Source organism: Notamacropus eugenii, chromosome 7, assembly GCF_028372415.1.
Source record: "Notamacropus eugenii isolate mMacEug1 chromosome 7, mMacEug1.pri_v2, whole genome shotgun sequence".
Taxonomy (NCBI): Eukaryota; Metazoa; Chordata; class Mammalia; order Diprotodontia; family Macropodidae; genus Notamacropus; species Notamacropus eugenii.
Window position 1 is genome coordinate 145595489 of NC_092878.1, and position 24577 is coordinate 145620065.

The following is a 24577-nucleotide window of genomic DNA, read 5'->3' on the forward strand; positions in this document are numbered from 1 at the left end:
TCAGTGCACTGAAACAAAAGACTTAAACTACAGCTAGCTCTGCCCCTCTTGCTGCAAGAATGTTAGATTTAGATCAGAAGTTTTTAATCTGGAGTTTGGGAACTTTAAAAATATATATTTCAATAACTGTATTTAAATATAACTGGTTTCCTCTGTATCCTCATGTTATTTTATGTACTTAAAAAAATTCACTATTCTGAGAAGTCCATAGGTTTCTGCAGACTGCCAAAGATGTTTAGGACAAACACAGAAGAGTTAAGAACTTCTGTCTTAGATCCTCTAGGAAAAAAAAAAAAAGATATCTAGCACAAATTAATGACATTTTTTAAAAACTGAATTGTTCACATTACAAATTTAATTTACTACTTATACTTCATTTTTTTTTTAATTTTTTACCTTTTGGTGGAGCTGGTGGAGCTTCCAGAAAGTTCTATGGTTTTTCTGAATCTATAAAGAACAAAATAAAACAACTCTGGTTGAGAGATCTGGAGATTTGACGCCTTAAGTTCACAGAACAGGCCAAGTAGTTTTAATCTTAACGTTAGTTGATGACATCAAATTTGAATAAAAGCCATGAGCTACAATAGTTTGACATTTTTTAACCTGCATTTTTTGTTATAGTGGGGTTTTGTACACTTACTCGTATAGGGAAACAAGCATTGATACTGGATTGTAATTTAAAAGGACAGCCAGGCAAAAAACATAGCCCATTCAGAGACATGAAATATTCCACAAAATCAAAATACCAGAGCCCTCTGAATTCCTTCAAAAATCTAGAGAAATTCAAAGCTAAACACAATGAAAAATCCCACAAACTAGTAAAATATGACCAAATGTTAATATTTCACCAACATAGACATTTTGTGGAGAATAATTAGAAAAATATCAAAACTTATATAATTAGTATAAGTGTGGTAAAACATAGTGACTGCAAACCACTATCAACAAGCAAAACCATATATATATGTGTGTGTGTATGTACATGTATATACATATATATATGCATGTATGTGTGCATACAACAGGTGAAATGAATTTTACAAACTTTGAAAGACCTATCTAGTTCTGATTAAAATATCCTAGGTCTTTTTAAACATTTGTATGAAGTAACTAAAAATATGTTTCAACTGTCCTAAAATAATAGTTCGTCTAGTTCAGTGTCAAACAGCAGAATAATCTGTTCATCCTTTACTCAAAGACTATCTTTTTTTAAGGCCAAGTGCAAACAACTAAGACAGCCAAGAAAATTAGATTAAATGATTCTTTTTTCCATTTCAGCTACATGCTGGTTTGTACATACTTAGCATAGTATTGGAGAATTTAGTGCAGCTGTTCATTATGTTAAGAATGAGAGGAAATCATTAAAGAAACTTCCAGGCACTTGACTTCCACACCAAAATAGAAACAAGTGGTACAGATCAGGGAGTTAATTCACATGCCAGCAAGGGCTTCCTGCCAAAATGTAACTTTCCTGGTAATGTGTTTCTCTAAAATGCAATTGACAACCTTCCAGTTTTGCACTCCTGGGTCTCAATGTTTATAATTCCAGTAGCTAGAATTTACATAATTGCAATTTCACTTTGAGAATGTTATTGGGCTCTTTTTATGCCTAATTTTCTGAATAGCTGCTTCTTCAACTTGAAGATTCTGCTAATTATTCCAAACACAAGGTGAAAATGTGGACCATATTTGATACCATTGTTAAATGAAAAAAATAGCTTCTCGTGGTTTTGAAAGATGAGGGGGCTACCTCTTTTATTTTCTCTTCAAGAACTACACTTGCAAAACATTTGGGAAGCCAACACAGCTGCAGGGCTTACTTACCATACCAGTACTGTCTACTCGGTATCCTTTCTAGCTTTTTATAGAATCAAGTTTAAAACACATGAAGTTTATTTCCTGAAATAATTCCAAAATATTTGCCTTAAAACTAGTGTTTCAGAAATATTGTTCAAGAAATTCATGGATTAGCTATTTTCTTCAATTATCTTTACAGATTTCAGTATTACTTCATATTCATCCCTATTTCTTTTCATCTGTTAGACAGCAAAGAAGTTGAATAGACTAAACCTTTATAAATGCAAGTGATAAATGTAAAATTGACCTCTTAAACTGAAATATTTGCTACCTTAATAATTACTTTATTATTACTTTAATGGATATTAAAGGATTTGTAATTTCGCCATAGGGCTCACAACTTCCCAGGAGTGCATGTAGCAGCCCATTCATGCCTGTATGTCCTGTATACATCTTGACCCTGATTTTCGATAAACTTCCAAAGACAGACTGATATCACATGATGGATACTTTTCTCTATCACTTGACATTTTATGAGTACCAGGGTTACCCAACTGTTGTCCACTGCTTTCACTATATTACTGGCCCATTTTCTCTGGGATAGCTTACATGCTGCATTGTGTGTGGACTTCATCAGTGGTAATGGGCTATAGATTATGCTCACTATGCACAACTTCATTGTCTTTGGGTTATCAGGAAGTTTGATTACTGACAGATGATGGTGTTTTATGATTCACAGCTAGGCAATATCACCACCATAAAACTAATGATGTAAAAAGATGTTAAATTCAATTTAACAAACATTTATTAAGTCGTTGCTTTGTACCAAGTACTGAGCTTAGCACCAAGTATGCAAAAACAAAAATAAAAGTCCCTGCCTTCAATTTTAAATTTCACTGAAAGAAAGCAAGAGATATATTCAAAATTAAATACAAAACATACACAAAGTAATTTCCCAGGAAGCATGTTAGTGGCAGTGGGAGGGAGGCAAGAGAGGTTTGTGAGAGGCCACATCTGAGCAGAGCTTTGAAAGGTAAGGTGTTCAGTCAAGATGGCCAAAGAGCAGGAACAAGTACATAGAATCCAGTTCCTCCAACAAAACTCCTCCACAAAGATTTAGAAAACATATCAGACCAAGACCCAATCAAGAAATTCAAGAAAAAACATCACTGAGTTATTTTTTTTCAGTCCAAGTTAGCATAGGGATATGGACTGCAAAAAATGTGGACACTGGGGATGGGTTCTAGCCAGGAATGTGTTGAACAGAGAATGTGGGGATCTGTGAGAGGGTCAAGACTGGGTGGAAACAAGAAGAGATCCCATATTGGGGCATATGACCTCCTGAAGGGTGTGGGATCAAGTGCCATTTGATAGATTTATCTATTACTACCAAATTCTGGGTTACAGATACAAGGAGGACAGAGGAGGAGACTTGCACAAGGTGAGCCTTTAAAGGTAAGGGTTTGTGGCAGGCTGTTTTGTCTGTCTACTGAGCCACAAACATTCAGAAGCGAACAGTAGCTTGGTGGCTCTGATGGCAGGTGCAGGGCTGGATCTCAGCTCCAGCCTCATCTGAAGCCTGAAGCATAATGACCAGGGTGGGAATCTCAGACCAAACAGGAACATGCAGTTCTACTGCTCTAAACTGGCAGAGAATCTCAGCTGGTTGGACAAGTCCAGTGGAGCATTGCTCAGACTCAATCCTTGATCAGGAACAAAGTCAAAAGGCTGAAAAAAATAGAAGAAAATATAAGGTACCCCATAGCAAGTGGAAAACAGACCAAAGAGGAAAACTTTAAGAATCATTGGATGACCTGAGTCCCTTGACCAAAAAAGGATCTAACACATAGTTCAAGAAATCTTAAAACAAAACTGCCCATCTCTCTTAGAACCAGAGGACAGATAAAAAATTATAAAACATCTACCAATGAACAACTGCAAGAAAAGAAACTCCAAAATTATACCTTCAGGAATATTATAGTCAAAATCTAGAGCTCATAAGGAAAAAAAAACAATTGCAAGCAGCTAAAAAGAATTCAGGGACCAAGGAATCACAGTCAGGATCACACAAGATTCAACAACCACCACCATAAAGAAATGGAGAGATTGGAATGTGAAATTCATAGAAGGCAAAAGACAAAGACATCAAAGAATAATTTAGACCTGTAAAACTGTATAATCTTACACAGGGAGAAAACATAACTTTAATGAAAGAAAACTTCCAAGAAGAAATAATGAAAAAACAGGAGCTGAGTAGAAACTATGAAATACAAACACCAGAGTAAAAAGCGCACAAGTGTGCCTACACGTGCATACACACAAAAACCATTAGTGAACAATTATAAGGGACTAGGTAAGCATAAGCTTTTTACATTCTAATATTGGGGAAGAGATTATATGTAGTCCTTCAGAATTCTATAATCACAGGAGTCAGAGAGGGAGTCTAATTAGAGGGCCTGGGAGTGGTTCTGTTATGATCATTCTAAAATAATGGGATAAGGAGGAAAATAGAAATATACTGGGGAATGAGTGGAGGATGGAAAAACTATCTCATATACTTGTGATGTGCAAATAGAAGTCTACACACATACAAGGAGAAAAGCTTGGGAGGGAAATGGGTAAACATCACTTTCATCTGAATGGATCAAAGGAGAGAGGAATACACATAAACATAGTTAAAGAAATACATTTCATTAAGCAGGAAAACAGGAGAGAAAGGGAATAAGAAAGAGAATTGATTAAGAGAGAGATTACTCTTAAACTGTTAAAAAGGGAGAATGGAAACAAAGAGAAGGAAAATTATAAGAGAACAGGATGGAAGGAAATGCACAATTAATCCTAATTGTGAATATAAACGGGATGAAATAACCCATAAAATGGACAAGGATAGCAGAATTAATTAGAAACCAAAATCAAATAATATGCTATTTACAAGAAACACATTTGAAACAGTAGGATGTATACAGAGTTAAAAGAAGGAGAAGGAGCAAAATCTTCTTAGCTTCAGATGAAGAAAAATAAAAAGGCAGGGTTAGCAACCACAATGTCAGACAAAGAAATAGCAAAAGTAAGCCTAGTAAAGACAGATTAAAAAGTGAAACTGCATTTTGTTGAAAGCTAAAATAAACAATGAATTAATATCAATAATAAAAATATGGACATTAAATGCTGTAGTATCTAAATACTTAAAAGAAAATTAAATTGAGTTTCAGGGACAAATAGTAAAACTATAGCTGAGAATCATCACCTTAACTCCTCAGATCTAGATATTTAAGTTAAAAATTAGAAAGAAATAAAAGATTACAGAATATTATAAAACTTAGTTTTGATAGGCTTGTGGAGATTACTGAATAGGAAATAACTGCTCATATTGCTCATCAGTATATAACAGCTGTGCACATGCACACACACAATTATTTATTGTATTATAACATAAATAAATAATATTGTATTATAACAAAAACCTTGAAGAGCAATGCAAAAAAGCAGAAATTCTAAGTATATCTTTTATAGACCATAATGCAATTAAAATGCATTCCATAAAGGGCCTTTAAAGCAAAAATCAAAATTAACTGGAGACTAAATAACTTAACTCTGAAGAATGGATGGGTCAAATAGAAGCAATCGATGATTTCATTTAAATATAATGACAACAATGAGACATTATATAACTATAGGATGACCTTGGAGATCATCTAAATCTCTCCATTTCACAGATGAGTAAATTATGAATCTAAAAGGCTACATGACTTGTGTAAAGTCATTTAAATATTGGATCCTTTTTTGTTCTGATAGTACTAATGGGAAGAAATTGATGGCATTGCAGGTTTGAAAAGGAAAGAGATAATGCTAGAATAGTTTGTCTAACCAGTTATCTCCTATCTTCTAGGGCAAAGCTTAACCAAAATTATGTCTACAACCATTCCTCCTCTGAGTTCCTATAAAAAATCATAGCTGGAATATCTGACTAAAAGTATCCTCTAATCAATATGGGATGGAGTTCTACGAAATGAAATAAGGAGGTCATCATTAGTTTATGTTCATTTCAACGTAATTCGGTCCAGCAAGTATGCCTTAAACATCTACTATGAGGAAGGCACAAAGGAGAAACAGAGAAAACAAAAAAAAAGGAACCTACTCCTGTTCTAAGGGAGACATATTTCATATTCTTGGGTAGAGAATCTAAAATAATGTACAATACAGCTAAATGTTAAGAATTATGCCTGAATTTAAAAGAAATAAATTTCACAAGTAAAAGGTGTGAGTAGTCAGTAATTTGTGTGGGAAAGTTTAGAGGTGGAGGAGTAGTGACCAGCAAGTTCAATATGCTAGGCACTGTAAGAGGAATTACTAAATAATGTTTTCTACTATCCTATAGTTTTTTTTGTACTATTCTACTATCCTATTACCTTGCTGTGGCTTTGAGAGACCTCTCAATATTGTCAATCAAAGCTATTTTGTATTACCATCTATAAATACGACAAAATTAACATTTAATTTAATCCACTAATAAATTTTTTAAGGACTTAGAACTTTTCCAATCTTTCCAAAGGACTTTGAAGACTTTCCCAGAAGATAAGTATTTATTACTTCAAAACGAACTACAGTAATTACCTTATTAGAGATTAAGATAATAACATACAACAAGTCATCAATTTAAATTGGATACAGGTGGCTAGCTAGCAATGGTTACTGAACACTAAAGCCATGGTGAAAAAATTTCCAAGCTAACTAAATATCACATCTGGTTGAAGCATGTCTGCTTCTTTCTTTTTCTTTCGTTTAATAAATATTTCAAGGGATGAAGGAATGTTACAGCCAAATGTTCTAATACAGATGTAGAACATATGCACTTGTACTAGCTGGAATCAAGATTACAGATGCTCTACACACAGTTGAAGATGGCAGTTTAAATCTTCAATTTTAATTAACATATGATCCAAAGACACTATTGGGACTAGTATGTTCGTCCTTTGTTGCCGAAGAAGACCATGCCATCAGAGAAATAATGACATGACTTGCACTTGACTTTGTTTTTTTTTTTAATTAATTTATTTAACTTTTAACATTCATTTTCACAAAATTTTGGGTTCCAAATTTTCTCCCCATTTGTCCCCTCCCCCCACCCCAAAACACCGAGCATTCTAATTGCCCCTATCACCAATCTGCCCTCTCTTTTGTCATCCCTCCCTTCCCTTGTCCTCATTTTCTCTTTTGTCCTGTAGGGTTAGATAACTTTCTATACCCCTTTACCTGTATTTCTTATTTCCTAGTAACAAGAACAGTACTCGACAGTTGTTCCAAATACTTTGAGTTCCAACTTCTCTTCATCCCTCCCTCCCCACCCATACCCTTTGGGAAGGCAAGCAATTCAATATAGGCCATATCTGTGTAGTTTTGCAAATGACTTCCATAATAGTCGTGTTGTGTAAGACGAACTATATTTCCCTCCATCCTATCCTGCCCCCAATTGCTTCTATTCTCTCTTTTGATCCTGTCCCTCCCCAAGAGTGTTGACTTCAAATTGCTCCCTCCTCCCATTGCCCTCCCTTCCATCCTCCCCCCACCCTGCTTATCCCCTTCTCCCCCACTTTCCTGTATTGTAAGATAGGTTTTCATACCAAAATGAGTGTGCATTTAATTCCCTCCTTTAATGGAATGTGATGAGAGTAAACTTCATCTTTTTCTCTCACCTCCCTTCTTTTTCCCTCCACTAAAAAGTCTTTTGCTTGCCTCTTTTATGAGAGATAATTTGCCCCATTCGCCCCTTTCTCCTCCTGATATATTTCCCTCTCACTACTTAATTTCATTTTTTTAAAGATATGATCCCATCCTATTCAATTCACTGTGCTCTCTGTCTCTGTGTGTGTGTTTGCGTGTGTGTGTGTAATCCCACCCACTACCCAGATACTGAAAAGTTTCAAGAGTTACAAATATATTCTTTCCATGTAGGAATGTAAACAGTCCAACTTTAGTAAGTCCCTTATGACTTCTCTTTGCTGTTTACCTTTTCATGCTTCTCTTCATTCTTGTGTTTGAAAGCCAAATTTTCTTTTCAGCTCTGCTCTTTTCATCAAGAATGCTTGAAAGTGCCCAATTTCATTGAAAGACCATTTTTTCCCCTGAAGTATTATACTGAGTTTTGCTGGGTAGGTGATTCTTGGTTTTAGTCTTAGTTCCTTTGACTTCTGGAATATCATATTCCATGCCCTTCTATCCCTTAATGTAGAACCTGCTAGATCTTGTGTTATCCTGATTGTATTTCCACAATACTTGAATTGTTTCTTTCTAGCTGCTTGCAATATTTTCTCCTTGACCAGGGAACTCTGGAATTTGGCCACAATGTTCCTAGGAATTTCTCTTTTTGGATCTCTTTCAGGTGGTGATCTGTGGGTTCCTTGAATATTTATTTTGCCTTCTGGTTCTAGAATGTCAGGGCAATTTTCCTTGATAATTTCATGATGTCTAGGCTCTTTTTTTGATCATGGCTTTCAGGTAGTCCCAAAATTTTTAAATTGTCTCTCCTGGATCTATTTTCCAGGTCAGTTGTTTTTCCAATGAGATATTTCATATTATCTTCCATTTTTTCATTCTTTTGGTTTTGTTTTGTGATTTCTTGGTTTCTCACAAAGTCATTGGCCTCCATCTGTTCCATTCTAATTTTGAAAGAACTATTTTCTTCAGTGAGCTTTTGAACCTCCTTTTCCATTTGGCTCACTCTACTTTTTAAAGCATTCTTCTCCTCACTGGCTTTTTGAACCTCTTTTGCCAATTGACTTAGCCTATTTTTCAAGGTGTTATTTTCTTCAGCATTTTTTTGGGTCTCCTTTAGCAAGGTGTGGACCTGCCTTTCATGCTTTTCTTTCATCTCTCTCATTACTCTTCCCAGTTTTTCCTCCTCTCTAACTTGATTTTCGAAATCCTTTTTGAGCTCTTCCATGGCCTGAGCCCATGGTATATTTATTTTGGATGTGTGGGATACAGAAGCCTTGACTTTTGTGTCTTTCCCTGATGGTAAGCATTGTTCTTCTTCATCAGAAAGGAAGGGAGGAAATGCCTGTTCACCAAGAAAGTAACCTTCTATAGCCTTATTTTTTTCCCTTTTCTGGGCATTTTCCCAGCCAGTGACTTGCCTTCTGAGTTTTCTTTCCACCCCCACCTCTCCTCCAGATCCACCCAGCAAGCCTCGGGGTCTGAGATTCCCACTTGACTTTGTTTTGAGGGAGGGAGGGCTGTGCAGGTCACCAGCCTCACTTTTCCTCCAGAGCCATCTGAATCCAGTGACCTGATATTCATCAGGATGACTGGAGATGACCCAGGATGAGGCAATTGGGGTTAAGTGACTTGCCCAAGGTCACACAGCTAGTGAGTGTCAAATGTCTGAGTTGAGATTTGAACTCAGGTCCTCCTGACTCCTGCACTGGTGCTCTATCCATTGCACCACCTAGCTGTCCCCTAGGACTAGTAGATTGACAGCTAAGACATATCTGCTTAAGTTAAATGTGAAAGGACCTAGAGGAACCTGGATCTCATACAAATATACTAGTAAAGATCTGAAAAGGCACTAGAGAAAATAAAGAAGAGAGGCATGATGAGTAAGTTGCTCCATTCAGCCAAAAAACTACACAAGAAAACAGCAGAAAAGCTGTGGGCACTTGGTGAGAGAGGTCAAGTCAGGGGAGATGAAAGCCAGAGAAGTTACCAATCATCACTTAACTGCCAAATCACACCACTTTTTCTCAATCCTCATCCTTAATTGTCAACAACCAGGGTGTGCCAATAAATGTTTAACAATTAACTCTCTGAAAAGTTTAATCTGCATTATTAACATTTTCTCTCTCACTTTCTTAACTCTAAACAATCAATAAAACAATAAATTAAGCCCTTATTTGTAGCCTTTGCCACACCAAAATTTTAACAGTTCCAAGGTCAGTTCAGCACATCCCCACAGACCTCTTTTTCTGGATACTTTCTCCTCACAACTTTGTTGGTTTGGAGAGTTTTTGATTTGGGGCTTTTGTTTTTTGATGACACTACCTGCCTGACCACACCTCAGCATCCTTTACAGGATCTTCAATAACATCACACTTATTAACAATGAGTGTCCCCCAAGGCTCTGTCTTTTGGCCTTTTTTTTCTTTCACTCCACTGTATGACTTAGTGATCTCATCAGCTTCCAGTTTAACTATTGTTTCTATGAAGATAATTTCCAGATATATACATATATGTGTGTACACATATACATAATACATACATACACACATATGGGAATTTATATTATGTAATACCATTTCATATCATATATTTTCCTATACTATATTACATGGTACTTTATACTATACTATGTTATGTTATGTTGTGTTACCTTTTATATATTTCTAGGCTCTCTCCTAAGCTCCAGGGTAGCATCACCAACTGCCTCTTGAACATCTCAAATTGGATGTTCCATAAGTATCTCAAACTCAACATGTGCAAAGCTGAATTTATTGTCTTTCTCCACTAAACCCTCTCTTCCTCCCAATTTTCATAATACCGTAGAGGGCATTATCATACTGTCAGGCAGAGGCTCACAGCCTCTGTGGCATGTTTAACTTTTCACTCATGCTCACCGCACATATCCCCAATCTCCTGTCAAACTGTGTTGTTTATAACTTCCCAACATTGCTCACATCTGTCCCCTTCCTTCCACTCACATGGAACAACCAACCCTGTGCAAGTCTCTGTTAACCTCTTGCCTGGACTGCTGCAAAAACATCCTAGTTGGTTTTTATGCTTCAAGTGTCTCCCCACTCTACCCTGCTATCAAAGGGCTTTCTTCTAAAATATTGCTCTTACTATGTCATCCCCTACCCAATAAACTCCACTGGTTCCCTATTATCTCCAAGAACAAATATAAAATTTCGTTAGACATTGAAAGCGCTTCATTACCTGGCTCCTTCCTATGCTAAGTGTGTTTTACTTCCCCCCACCCCCACGCCCTTGCCCCTTACACACACACACACACACACACACACACCCCTTGCCCCTTACACACACACACACACACACACACACACACACACACACACACACACTATAATCCAGTTATACTGGCCTACTTATTATTCCTTACACATAATATTCCAAAATGACCATGAAGCTAAACGGATAGACAAGCATAGAGCAGGGATTTTGAGATCAATAAACTGTTAGCTAATTTGATAAGACAGAGAAGAAAGTCCTATTATTAAGGTCAAAAAATAAGAAGAGGGAGTTTTTAATAAATGCAGAAGAAATAAAATCATGACAAATTTTAGTCTCCACTTACGTATCCTCCTCAAAAAATAAATAAAAGTAATGTATCTTATGCTTACAAAAATACAAAATATTCAAACTGACCAAAAAAAATATAGAATAAAAACAACTTAATCTCATAAAGAGAAACTGAGTAAGGGATAAATGTTATCCCAAAGGGAAAAAAAAAACATCCTAGATGAGAAAAATTTAAAAGAAAATTTGATCAAATATTCAAAGAATGAATAACTCTTATGTACATGAAGTATTTATCACCCCCACCAAAAAGAGTAAGACACTTTAAGAATCTCCTAGGAAATAAATGATTAAAAAAACTACAGTATATCCCCATAAACACAAAGAGCCTTCAACAAAATCTAATATATGTTAAAAAAAATCTAAAAATGCTCTGGAATACAAAGATTTTATTATGAACAAAGTATCTTTTCAAAACCAGTGCTTAAAATAATTTGTAACAATGGAATCTTTCCAAATAAGATCAAGGATAAAGCATCGATTCCATTACTTGATACAGTCATAAATATGCTAGCTGCAGCAATGATATAAGAAAAATAAATTGAGGAAATAAAAATAGGAAAGAAAGGAGACAGTGATTTACTTACAGAAGCCTAGAGAATTTTTTTTAAAAGGCAACTAAGAACTTTATAAAATAGAAATAAACAAAATAAATATTTTCAAAAATCACTTTTTCTGTATAATATATATATATAGTTGAAGAGAATATATATAGTTGAATATATATATATATAGTTGAAGAGAAAGGAAGAGAAATTCTATTAAAGATAAAAACAAAATACACTAAACATCTTGGAATTACCTTTTTTAAGACACGTAGAATTTATACAAATAAAATTATAAAAATTTTTATGAAAATTAAAAGATTAAAATAATAATGTTGACTGAGCAGATTTTGCACTACGATAACCAAATTAACAGAAGGATACTTTTAGAGCATTAGGAAAAAATAACAAGATTCATTTAGGAAAATAAAATTCCAAGTATATCAAGAGATATAATGAAAATAATAGAAAGGAGGTCTGCTGTGCTGCAACTAGATTTCAAACAATATCGTAAAATATTAACTATTAAAGTCACTTGGTACAGAGTAGAAATAAGAAAAGTATATTTGGAAGTCAAGCAGTCAACAAGCATTTCTTAAGTACCTCCTGTATTCCAGGTGCTGGGGAAAATAAGAAGATATAACATTCTCTGTTTGGCATTCTTTTTAGTATTTTCATACTTTATACTCTACCACGTACTCACTCTTCAATCCAGAGACACTGGTTTCTTTGCTCTTCTTGGCATCTGCTGACATTTTTACTGGCTGTCCCTGAGTTATGAAATTTTCTCCCTCCTTATCTCCACCTCCTGGCTTCCCTTAAGTCCCAGTTAAAATTCCACCTTCAGCTAAAAGCCCTTTCCAATCCTTCTTAATTCTAGTTCCTTCTTTCTGTGGATTATTTCCTTTTTGCCCTGTATATAGTTTATACATTGTTGTTTCTATCTTGTCTTTCCCATTAGGTTTTGAGCTCCTTGAGGGAGTGTCTTCTGCCTTTCTTTATATTCCTAATGCTTAGTATAGTGTCTGGCACATAGTAGGCCCTTAATAAATCTTTACTGACTAATTATGGTATATCTATTAAGGTAATGGATGATTATAGTACTTTAAGAAATATGAAATGGAAACCACCAATCTTCATCATTTCTCATTTAGATAGCACTTACTTCCCCTGGGAGTTATTTATTATTTTCCTAAAAACTCACAGTTACAGAATTTGAGAGATGGAAGGGACCTTAAAAGCCATCTAGCCTTAAACCATTCACAAAAAAAATCATTATAAAATATTCCATAACTAGTTGTCCAGTCTCTGCTTTTAGACCTCCAAGAAGGGGAAACCCACAAGTTCTTGAGGCAGCTTCATCCACTTTCTGGCCAGCTCTAATTGTTAGGAAGTTTCTTCAGACATTAAGCCCAAATTGGCCTCTAGGGTCAAACAAAATACTTGAAGACAGCCATAAGTCATTCAGTCAAAGCTAGGCCTGGCTGCCTTGCAAGAAGAACGAAACCACTCAAATGTCTGCGAGTTGTATTTCTTCCCAGATTAGGAAGTGATGAAACTCTAGGGAACCATAGAGAAGAGTTTTCCCCTGCAGGGGCAGTTCTTAAATCTCTGTGGAATGGCATAGAGTTAGAAATGGAGAGGGAGGGAGGGAGAAGAGGGAGAGAGAAGAAGGAGAGAGAGAGAGAAAGAGAGAGAGAGAGAGAGAGAGACAGAGACAGAGACAGAGAGACAGAGACAGAGACAGAGAGAGAAAGAGAGAAAGAAAGAAAGGAAGAAAGAAAGAAAGAAAGAAAGAAAGAAAGAAAGAAAGAAAGAAAGAAAGAAAGAAAGAAAGAAAGAAAGAAAGAAAGAAAGAAAGATGAGGGGATGATGGTGGCAACCTCAGTGGAAAACTGAGGATGTTACCCAGTGGAGTAGCTAGAATCTTGTCCTTTCCTTGGGTAGCTGCTAAATTATAAAGAGAACCCAGAAGGGAGAGAAATGACTCTGGTGAAGCAGCTGGACTGATGGGGAATCACTGATCTCATTCCTCCCCACTTTTGTTTTAACTCTGCCTATATACAGTCCATATAGTTTAATTTCTTTGATTTTCTATATTTTCTTAATCATTATTTATATTTTAATGATGGTCTTAGATAAAGATCATTTTTATTGTGTGCTGACTTTTTTTTGCTCTAGAGAACTGGGGGGCAGCAATGGATAATGGTTGTACCAGATTCAGATGGCTGGCAGCTTGGAAATCCAATAGCTTGCCTGAGGGATCAGCACATTTAAAAATTTTTATTAAAAACCTGTATTACTAAACTTTCTAACTTTGTAGTGAAAGGAAGTCATGTGTAACTGAGACATTAACCCTTGACTAAAAGTTTCATGAGTGAATCTCATCTCCAAGCATGTAGGTCGCGCTTTACCACAGGCTTTGGGGTACATTGCATTCCCATGAGGTAACAGAGGTACCAGAATCCAGCTTAGAATCCTTCACATGCTCTGGTCTCTCTAAGACCTTGTTATACCTCATCCTAAGTCTCCTAGAAGTGAACTCTTCAGCCTCTCCAAGTAGGAAGGCACTATCAGAGACTTTTTTTTTTTGCTTGAGTCAGATCCTTGTTCTACAAATACGAAAAAGACAACATCCTAAACACACGTCTTTGGTAAAGGGTCAATATATATAAAAAATATGAAGAATGACATGAAAGTAAGAGTTGCTATTACAAATGCTATGGAAAGTATTTTTTAAGTCAATCTAATTTATTCCGAAAATGTTGTTTGTAGAGCCATTTCCATTTCTCCTATATTTATTCATCATCAACCCATGAAACAAGTATTTTCTCACTCATTTGCATTGTGAATCAATTATAATTTCAGACCTAACTTCAGGACCTCATGTTCTATCATGATGATATGGCAACATCAAAGACCCTGATTCTATGTTGGAACTGCTAATTACAACATGGCCATGGCCTACTAAAACCACATTTAAGCAAATAGATTAAGTAGCAAATGCTACAATAGCCTAAAAGTCATACATGCATATGCCTCCAAATAACATAACTGACATACATATGGGTGTAAGATTGAGAAAGCACACACCATATTCATGGACGGAAGGATATGACATGTTTCATGAAACAAGATAAAGTCAGGGTGCATTTAGAAAAGTAGTTTCTACCTGTACTACTGACTTTGAGCACTTTGCAAGTTGAGATCTCGAGGTTGAAGTTGAAAAAAATTCTATGACTCACCCCCAACCCCGCTTCCTGATGACCTCTGCTAATGAAGGCAGGGCTTCTCTGGCCCACTTAACAAAATAACTCACTAACTCTGAAATACACACACACACACACACACACACACACACACAAATACAAACACAAATACACACATAGGTGGCAGTTGAGGAAAGAGTGTTTTTCCAGGCAATGATAACCAAAAGGGAGTTATATGGGACAGGAAGGTCTCATGGAATGTTATAATTCTTAAGAGGCCTTAACTTGTGCCTTCTCTAAAAACTCTTTAAAAAATCTCTCACACACAATTAGGGAAAAAGGAAAGGAACCTTTATGTTTCAAAATGTTTATAGCAGCTCTCTTTGTGATGGCAAAGAACTGGAAATGCCAGGGATGCTCATCAATTGGGGAATGGCTGAACAAGTTGCGGTATGTGAGCGTTAGACTGTGCTATAAGAAATAAGCTCAATGATCTTAGAAAAACTTGCAAAGATTTGCATGAAATAATGAGCAAAATGACCAGAACTATGAAAACACTGTATACTGTAACAGCAACAGTGTTTTAAGAATGACTTTGAATAAGTTATTTTGACTATTATAAATACCCAAATTAACTATAAAGGACATATGAAGAAAAATGCTATCTGCATCGAGAGAAAAAATTGATAAATAATTTTATATGCATATGTATACACATATACCTATTTGTAGTATGGTAGTCATCTTTGGTAGCCATCTCTAGGGCAGGGGCAAGGAAGGTAGGAAAAAAAGAATAAAATAAATTTATGTGATAAACTTGTTATATATTTGAAAGGAACAGCAACTTGTGCTTAGTAGATTTGTAATTTCATGTCCATCATCTTTCTTATTGCACTATGTTATGGGAATGCTTGTTTTATTCCATAAACATGTAATAATTTTTACAAATACCAAAAAAAATCTCACTAGAAACAAGATATAAAGTTCCCTGAGACTGGCTAGTATTCGTTCCTTTTCCAACAAATAAAAGTAATATGTTACTTGCTCTTCTTTTTCTATGGTTTTACCAGTAGAACCTGGAAAATTGTAAAATATGACCTCTACATGAACTACTATTATTGAACTAGTTATTTTTAAAAGAGGTCATACCCATATTCTATGTTTACTATTCTCCTAAGCTGTCTAATAGACTTGTCCTAGTTACTTTCTCTGAAAAAATTTTAAAAAGTCATCTTGTCAATTTATACCTATATCAATTTCACATTCTCATTTTTAGAATTTATGAGGAGCAAAGAGGAGTCATAGACAGCAAACTCTAACTAACATGAAATGTAGTAGGGTTGGGAATTCCTCTTCAACTTTAACTTTAGACTTCATCTTTCTGCTGCATAACGACCATTTTATTATTAACTTTGCTAAACTTGTCCCTCAAAGCAAAATGTTAAAAAACCCATCCACAAAAGACAAACAACACCATTGTTTCTATCATGATGTGATGTCAAGGAACTTCATTGTGATTAACCACCATTTTTCCTCTTCAAATAAAGGAAGTTTCACTAAAAAGAAAACAAATATCTACTATTATTTTTTAACATACATTATGTTATATCCATATCAGTTTTGACAATGACATTTCCCCTACCATTTTTAGTCTGTTACAATAAATTCAGAATTCCAATTTTCTTCTAGATAGATTTTCAAAATCCAGTATTGCCAAGGATGAATAAAAAATCAATGATGGAATGACTATTTTAGGTTAACCATGGATGACAGTGGTCATCTTTGAAGATTTTCTGTGTAATTTCAAACACATTTTCTTTAAAATCCACCCTCAAAGAGCTCTGAATTGGCCTAACCATTCTGACAGGTTATTGATAGTCATGGTTTATTACGGTTGAAGAGTTATTTTTCTCCTACATATTTCTTTGTATTGCATCTGAAAAGAGGTAAAGAATCAAATGCAAAATGAATGCTAAGATCATGGGATTGGCAGGATGGCAGAAGGGTTGTTCACCAACCTCTCCAACTTGGCTGTTGCTCTTCAGTTGCTTCCGTCATGTCTGACTCTTCATGATCCCATTTGGAGTTTTCTTGGCAAAGATACTGGAGTGGTTTGTCATTTCCTTCTCCAGCTCATTTTACAGATAAGAAGACTGAGGCAACCAGGGTAAAATGACTTGCCCAAGGTCACACAGCTAAACTGGTAAATGTCTGAGGCTGGATCTGAACTCACAAAGATGAGTCTTCCTGACTTCAGATCCAGCACTTCATCCACTGAGTCCACTCTCTTAACCTAAAAAATAAAAGATGAGCGAAAGAGAACAAAAAGTAAAAGCCGAAAGAGAAATACAAAAAAGGAAAACAAAATAAGAGAAAGTAAAGCATAATCTCAGCTTCCAAGCAGAGACTAAAGGAAAACTAAATAAAAATTCAAAGAGGACATTACACACTGAAAAATATTATATGTGAAGGAAATTAAAACATAAATTTCCCCCCTGAAAATATTTCTGTAGACTGTCTAGAGACCATGGAAAAATAGCAAAAGACTTCAAAATGGTTCAAAAGAAAGAAAACATGTAGAAGAAGATATCAGGAATAAACTCAGTTAGAAATTGCAGTTTTGAAAGTAGAATTAAAGATAAACAATAGGAAATACAGAAATAATTAAAGATAAGAATACAAAAAGAAAAGGAAAAATTAAGAATTTCAAAGAAAGACTCTGAAAGGCTCACAGACGTGGAAATTAAGATACAGAAGTTGAAGAAAATTAAGCAGAAAAGAACAAATAGGAAGTTAACATTAAAATAACAATACACAAGTCAAAACACCTGCCCTTGAATACAGGATATAGAGAAATTTTTAAAGATCAAAGGTATCCCAAAAGGATATGATTTTTTAATCATGGCTTTCAGGTAGTTCCATAATTTTTAAATTGTCTCTCCTGGATCTATTTTTCAGGTCAGTTGTTTTTCCAATGAGATATTTCACATTATCTTCCATTTTTTTCATTCTTTTGGTTTTGTTTTTTGATTTCTTGGTTTCTCATAAAGTCATTAGCCTCCATCTGTTCCATTCTAATTTTGAAAGAACTATTTTCTTCAGTGAGCTTTTGAATCTCCTTTTCCATTTGGCTCATTCTGCTTTTGAAAGCATTCTTCTCCTCATTGGCTTTTTGAACCTCTTTTGCCAATTGAGTTAGCCTATTTTTCAAGGTGTATTTTCTTCAGCTTTTTTTTGGGTCTCCTTCAGCAGGGTGTTTACTTGTTTTTCATGCTTTGCTTGCATGTCTCTCATTTGTCTTCCTAGTTTTTCCTCCACCTCTCTAACTTGATTTTCAAAATCCTTTTTGAGTTCTTTCATGGCCTGAGCCCATTGAGTGGGCTGGGATACAGAAGCCTTGACTTCTGTGTCTTTCCCTGATGGTAAGCATTGTTCTTCCTCATCAGAAAGGAAGGGAGGAAATACCTGTTCACCAAGAAAGTAACCTTCTATAGTCTTATTTTTTTTCCCTTTTCTGGGCATTTTCCCAGCCAGTGACTTGCCTTCTGAATATTCTCTTCACACCCACTTTGCCTCCAGATCCGCCCAGTCAGCTCTTGGGGTCTGAGATTCAAATGCTGCTTCCCAGCCTTATGGCTTTTGGAGGGGGCAGGGCTGCTATTCAGTGTGAGATTAAGTTCAGGTGGTCAGATGGGGGCAGGGCCTCCACACAGGGCTCAGTTCCCTCAGGGGGTTTATGCAGAGACCTTCAACAATGGATCCAAGCTCCTGCCTTCTTGGGGAGCCCCCATCTGCTGCTGCCTCCACTGCTGCCTCCTGAGGGGGCCTGAGTTATGGGGGCACCTCACTCCCCTCTCAGCAAGCCGAGAAGACCCTCTCACCAACCTTTGGGGCCTGGTGATGGATGGACCCACGTGGCCGCTGGAGATCCTGTCCCTGAAGCCTGCTCAGATCTGCTCCTCTGGGTGCCACACGGCCAAGGCAGGGCTTGGCTCCAGGTCCGCAGAGCGAAGGACCTTTTGTGAGAGGTTTTCAGGGCTCTCTGGAACAGAAATCTTGTCCGCTCCGTTGTTCTGTGGCTTCTACTGCTCCAGAATTTGTTGGGAGTTCTTTTTTACAGATATTTTATGGGCTGTGGGTTCAGAGCTAGCATATGTGTGTCTTTCTACTCCGCCATCTTGGCTCCACCCCCAGGATATGATTTTTTTTAAAAAAATACCAAATCGCAGGAAATAACATAAGAAAACTGTCCAAAACTTTTGAATAAAGATAATGAAATATTTATTTATTGAAACCACAGATCATTATCAGAGAGAAACCCACCAAGAGAAAATGGTTAATCACAGTGCACTTCCCTGACAGGTTACATCATGATGGAAACAATGGCATTATTTGTTTTTAGTATGTAGATTTTCCAACATTCTGTATCGAGGAACAAACTCTAAGGTGTAGTATATAATGGTTAAACTGTACAATTTCATTAACAAGAGAAAAAACTGCAGCTATGAAGGAATTTCCAATGAAATAACGCAAACACATTTAATATCCATTACAAGTCACAAAAGTGGAATAAGATATTCTAAAAAATAATGGGACTCAAGTCATTAACTCCCTAGAGATACTGAGATATGGTAGATATAGTTGTAGACTAACATCTCCCTGGAGATATTAAAGTGAATATTTGAGTGTCTAGATTCTCATCTTGATCTCCACAAAGGCAGAAATTACCATCTTCTTGGAGATGGAGAAGGCCAGTTCCTAAATAAGATTTCTATTCATATGACAAATGAGCCAGCAGAATGGCTATCTACCTGTAGTACTCAAGGAACTGAAAAATTAGGGCATTAAATATATATCTTGAAGTTCCTGGGATGAAGGCAGCAGTTGAGATAGGACTGGATAAATTCCTTAAGAAATGAAGGGAAATATTCTGGAGGCTATAAGGATCTGATATATTCTCATAGTGTGAGCCTCAAAGAAGAGGTTGCTGAGTTGACGGTGGTAGAGGGTGTATCTGAATATGACAATGGTGAACAAAAAGTATTGTAATTTCCCTATCATAGTCTGTGATTGGCAGCTGGGGCCAATGATGAAAGAAAGTATAGCTAGTGCAATAAACAGCGTTGAAGGAAATGAAGGATGTCAGATCTCAATGACGGCCAAATTAAGGGAGGAATAGGTAGGAAAGAGACTTATGATGAAGAGAAGTTTGTTAATTATGGAAAAGATATTCCAGAGGGCAAAGCGGAAGAGGTAAACATATTTGGAGTAGGACACTGGAGGAAGAAAGTTGAGTTGGAGAGGCATAAGCAAGTGGTCAATTGCACATAGGGAACAGGATTTGTGTATCAGCTGCCAGGGTTTCCGAATTTCCAGGATGGGGAAAATATAGGAATTTGCTAACTGTGTGACAGTGAGTCAACAAAAGTATTAGTGTCTAGGGAGATTAGACTGTCCTCCGTCTTCTATGGTTCAACTTCATGGCAGGTGGGGATGTCCTGGGCTGTGAAAGCCCACCTCATAGCAGGAAGGAGTAGGTGGAGATAGGGAAACTCTAGGTGAAGGAGGCCCTGGGTGGCAGGAAGTGAGCGATCTTATAGAACAACGGTCCTGGGATAAGGAAGAAATCAATCCATGATTCTCTGGAAGCCAGCAGGTATCAATAATTCTACCCTGAGAGTAGAAATTTCCATTTAATTTCATTCATAATATTTTCTTGTAAGAGATCAGTAAGGAACAGTAAGAAGCATCAACACATTTTTTAGGGGTGGTTTGTTTAAGGTCCACACAGAACTTAAGAAACTTAGCCAAGGTCATACAGTGAGGATGTGGCAAAATCAAAATGAAAACTAAACCCCTCCCCCCCCCACTATTTTATATTGAGAAGGAAGAAAATTGGGAATATTTTAGTTTTACTCCAAATGACAAACCTAAGTAAACCATGCATATGTTAACTTGTGATTGCATTTAAGGAAATGCAAGGCAGAAGATAACAAGCTGCCTAATTGTGTCTTCCTATATTTGGAATGTGGGGGGGAAAAGTTTATGACATAATTCAGTAAATTTATCCTTAGGAACACCATGACCACTAAATAAAAAGAAAAAGTCAGTGTTAAAATCCATTAAAATAATGTTACTGGGGAAAAAAAAGTCTAAAGTGAAAAAACACTAGCAACTTTCTTATTTGAGAGGAAAAACAGCTCCTCATTATGCAATTAGCATGCTCCTTATTTTAAGAAGTAGCAATAAGGCAAACGTTTATTCCTCCTCCTCCTCACAGTAGTTACAGGAAAAACAGAAAGAGAAATTCAGCATACTTCCTAGGCATAGCAGACTTAATAAATGTTCGTTAAATGAATGTTCCCTTCCTATGCCTTTCCCTTGGCTTTTGAAATACTGTTTTACTTTTGACATCATGAAAATGCGAACCATTTGAAGCTCATTAGAAATGTTTTCCAGATTCTATATGGATAACATATCCATCTTCTATATGCGTAATATGTCCATCTCCTATATGGATAATATATCCATCTCCTATATGGATAATATATCCAGATTCTATGTGGATAATATATCCAGATTCTATGTGGATAATATATCCACCTCCTATATGGATAATATATCCATCTCCTATATGGTTAGTATATCCATCTCCTATGTGGATAATATATCCAGATTCTATGTGGATATGTCCACCTCCTATGTGTATAATATGTCCATCTCCTATGTGTATAATATGTCCATCTCCTATGTGGATAATACATCCAGATTCTATGTGGATAATATGTCCACCTCCTATGTGGATAATATGTCCATCTCCTATGTGGATAATACATCCAGATTCTATGTGGATAATATGTCCACCTCCTATGTGGATAATATGTCCATCTCCTATGTGGATAATATATCCATCTCCTATGTGGATAATATATCCAGATTCTATGTGGATAATATACCCAGATTCTATGTGGATAATATACCCAGATTCTATGTGGATAATATATCCACCTCCTATATGGTTAGTATATCCATCTCCTATGTGGATAATACATTCAGATTCTATGTGGATAATACATCCAGATTCTATGTGGATAATATGTCCACCTCCTATGTGGATAATATGTCCATCTCCTATGTGGATAATATATCCATCTCCTATGTGGATAATATGCCCATCTCCTATGTGGATAATATGTCCATCTCCTATGTGGATAATATATCCAGATTCTATGTGGATAATATACCCAGATTCTATGTGAATAATATACCCAGATTCTATGTGGATAATATATCCACCTCCTATACGGTTAGTATATCCATCTCCTACATGGATAATATATCCATCTTCTATATGGATGATAACCTGGGTCTTCCGAAGCTAGGGATCAGCGCAGTTTTCCGTCCCCTACTTGGAGGAGGGCAGCGTGGGGAAGGGGAAAGACACTCTACTTGGAGTCACAGGGCCTGAGTTCGAATCTGCATGCCCTCTATGCTTTCCTACTTTGAGCAGGTCGTCTTTCCCGTCTCAGATTCCCTTTTTTCTCGTGTAAAATAAGGAGGTCGGCTTTCCCGGCCCAGCCAGGCTTTCCCGGCCCCGCCGGCTTTGGCTCCAGAGCGCACGGCGTGAGGAGCTGTCCAAAAGGGTCAGCAGGCACGCGCGGGCTGGGATGCGCTCGTTCCACCTCCCCCAAGTCCCCGGGGCCCGGTCGTGGCCACTTACTTCCTGATCTTCTTGGTGTCCGAAGCCCTGGCCAGGCTGAGTAGGGGCCTCGTCCTGGGTGTGGGCGAGCGCTTTCGGCGACTCACGGCGAGCGAGGCTCCCCGACGGCGCCGGGGCCGCCGCCGCGGGGATGGCGAGCGCCGTTTGCTGGAGTGCGGCGAGCGGCGGCGGGGCGTCGGGGAGCCCCTCCGGGCCTTGGGAGGCGCGGACGGCACCCGCACTCGGGCGCCCAGGCCGGAGGAGCAGCAGCAGGCGTGGCGGCGGGGCGAGGCCTTCTGCCGGTGCCCCCCGGCGTACGGGGACTCCGAGAGTCTGCGCGGGGAGGCGGTCCTGTGCGACAGCAGCTTCTTGCTCCGCGGGGACGGCGAGCGCCGTCTCCGGGGGCCCTGCGAGGTGCGCCGCCGCCGGGTGGAGGGCGAGCGCGGCCGGGGCCGCGGGGGCAGCGTCGGCTGCAGCGACGGGGGCAGCGACGACGTCAGCGACTGTGGCAGAGAAGGCGGCGGGCGGCGGCGCCTCGACAGGGCCGGGGGGCTGTGGGGGCTGCGACGGCGGCGGCGGCGGCGGCGGGTCGGACTCGGGGGCGGGGACAGGTGGAGTCCTCCCCAGCCTACGTGGAGGGGGCACTTCTTGCTGGCCCGGTGGTGCTCCGTGGTGCTCCTGGATGGTGGGGCTGCGCCGCGCTGCGCTGCGCTCCGTGGGGCCGGCCCGCTGTGGGCGTCGGGTGGTGGTGCTGGTGTTGGTGGAGTAGGTGGTGGAGTCGGTGATGGTGGTGCACTCGACGACGCTGCCGGCGAGGGGCCGTTGCGCGCCTTGGAGCTTTGGGGCCGTCTGCCTTCGGAGGGGGTTGGGAGGGGGGGGCGCGAGCCATATCGCTCCGGTCGGCGCGCAACCTTCAACTCTCCCTGATCTCTGCTCCAGGGCCCCCGGACTTCCTCCTGCACCCACGGTTGTGCGTGGAGAAACTGAGGCAGCCACCGTCCCCCCAAGCAAGGGTTCGCTGCTTTTGTAGGGGGCAGACAGGAGGGAGGGGATGGCCGGACCCTAACCGGAGAGAACTTGCCAGAAATGACCCAAGACTAGCGATCGGTTAAGGTAGGAGGAGGGCGTCTCGCGGGGCTGCGGCAGTTAGCTCAGATTGCCTTGGGGGCCGCAGTGGCCCAGGAGAGCCCAGATGGAGACTGTGACTGGTAACAATGTATACACCTCCAGCCCCAGCCACCCGTGTGTGCAGAATGCGGGCCAAGTGAGCCCTGGAGGCAGCATTTAAAGCCAAGGCTGGGGACCACTCGACTCCCCATCAGCAAGGACCTTCACATTAAGGAAACTCATGGAGGTGTACAGTTGGACAAAGGAAAGGGAAGGAAAAAAAAGAAAAACCACATCATATTGAAATGTATTCATGGATCTGTGGCAAGTGCGCCAATTCAACTCTCACCCGCCCGTATTTCAAAAATAAATTATATGGAATCATACAATGTGAGAGTTAAAAGCTACCCCAGAAGTCATCCAGTCATGTCAAAGTCATTTTACAGATGAGAAAACTGAGGTGAACAGGGTTAAATTCCTTTTCCAGGGACACACAGCTAATAAGCATCTGAGGCTGGAATTTGAAGCGGATTTCTTCCTAACTCCAGACGTGGGGCTCTATCTACTACACCACTATCTGTCCTAGCAGATTATAGGAAGCTGGAAATGCTTGAAGAAAAGACCCTCCAACAGGCTACAATCATACTTAATATTTGTATAGCTCTTTAAAGTTTGCAAAGCCTGTGAGGTAGGCTATATTATTATCCCCATTTTACAAATGAGGAAACTAAGGCAGATTAAGTACCTTGCCCAGGGTCATGACTGGTAAGCTTTGGAGGCAGGATTCACATCCTGAGTCTAAGTCTAAAGTTCCTACTTTTAAGGGTCTTACATACTGCTTGGTGGGGGTGGGAAATAGAGAAATACAAATAAATGTAAGGGGGATTAAAAAAAGAGTCCGAAATGGGACC

At 38.5% G+C, this 24577-nt stretch overlaps 1 protein-coding gene across 3 annotated transcripts in view; it reads right to left on the reverse strand.

Moving 5' to 3' along the window:
• Window positions 1-24577, reverse strand: part of CFAP299 (cilia and flagella associated protein 299) — a 423854-nt gene that overhangs the window by 199145 nt on the left and 200132 nt on the right. Inside the window, exon 4 of one of the 3 annotated variants that reach the window (XM_072623230.1) lies at window positions 397-447. The exons of the other annotated variants lie outside the window; for them this stretch is intronic. Coding sequence (XP_072479331.1) covers window positions 397-447 — 51 coding nt within the window. The remainder of the gene's footprint in view (window positions 1-396; window positions 448-24577) is intronic. 3 annotated transcript variants of the gene reach the window in all.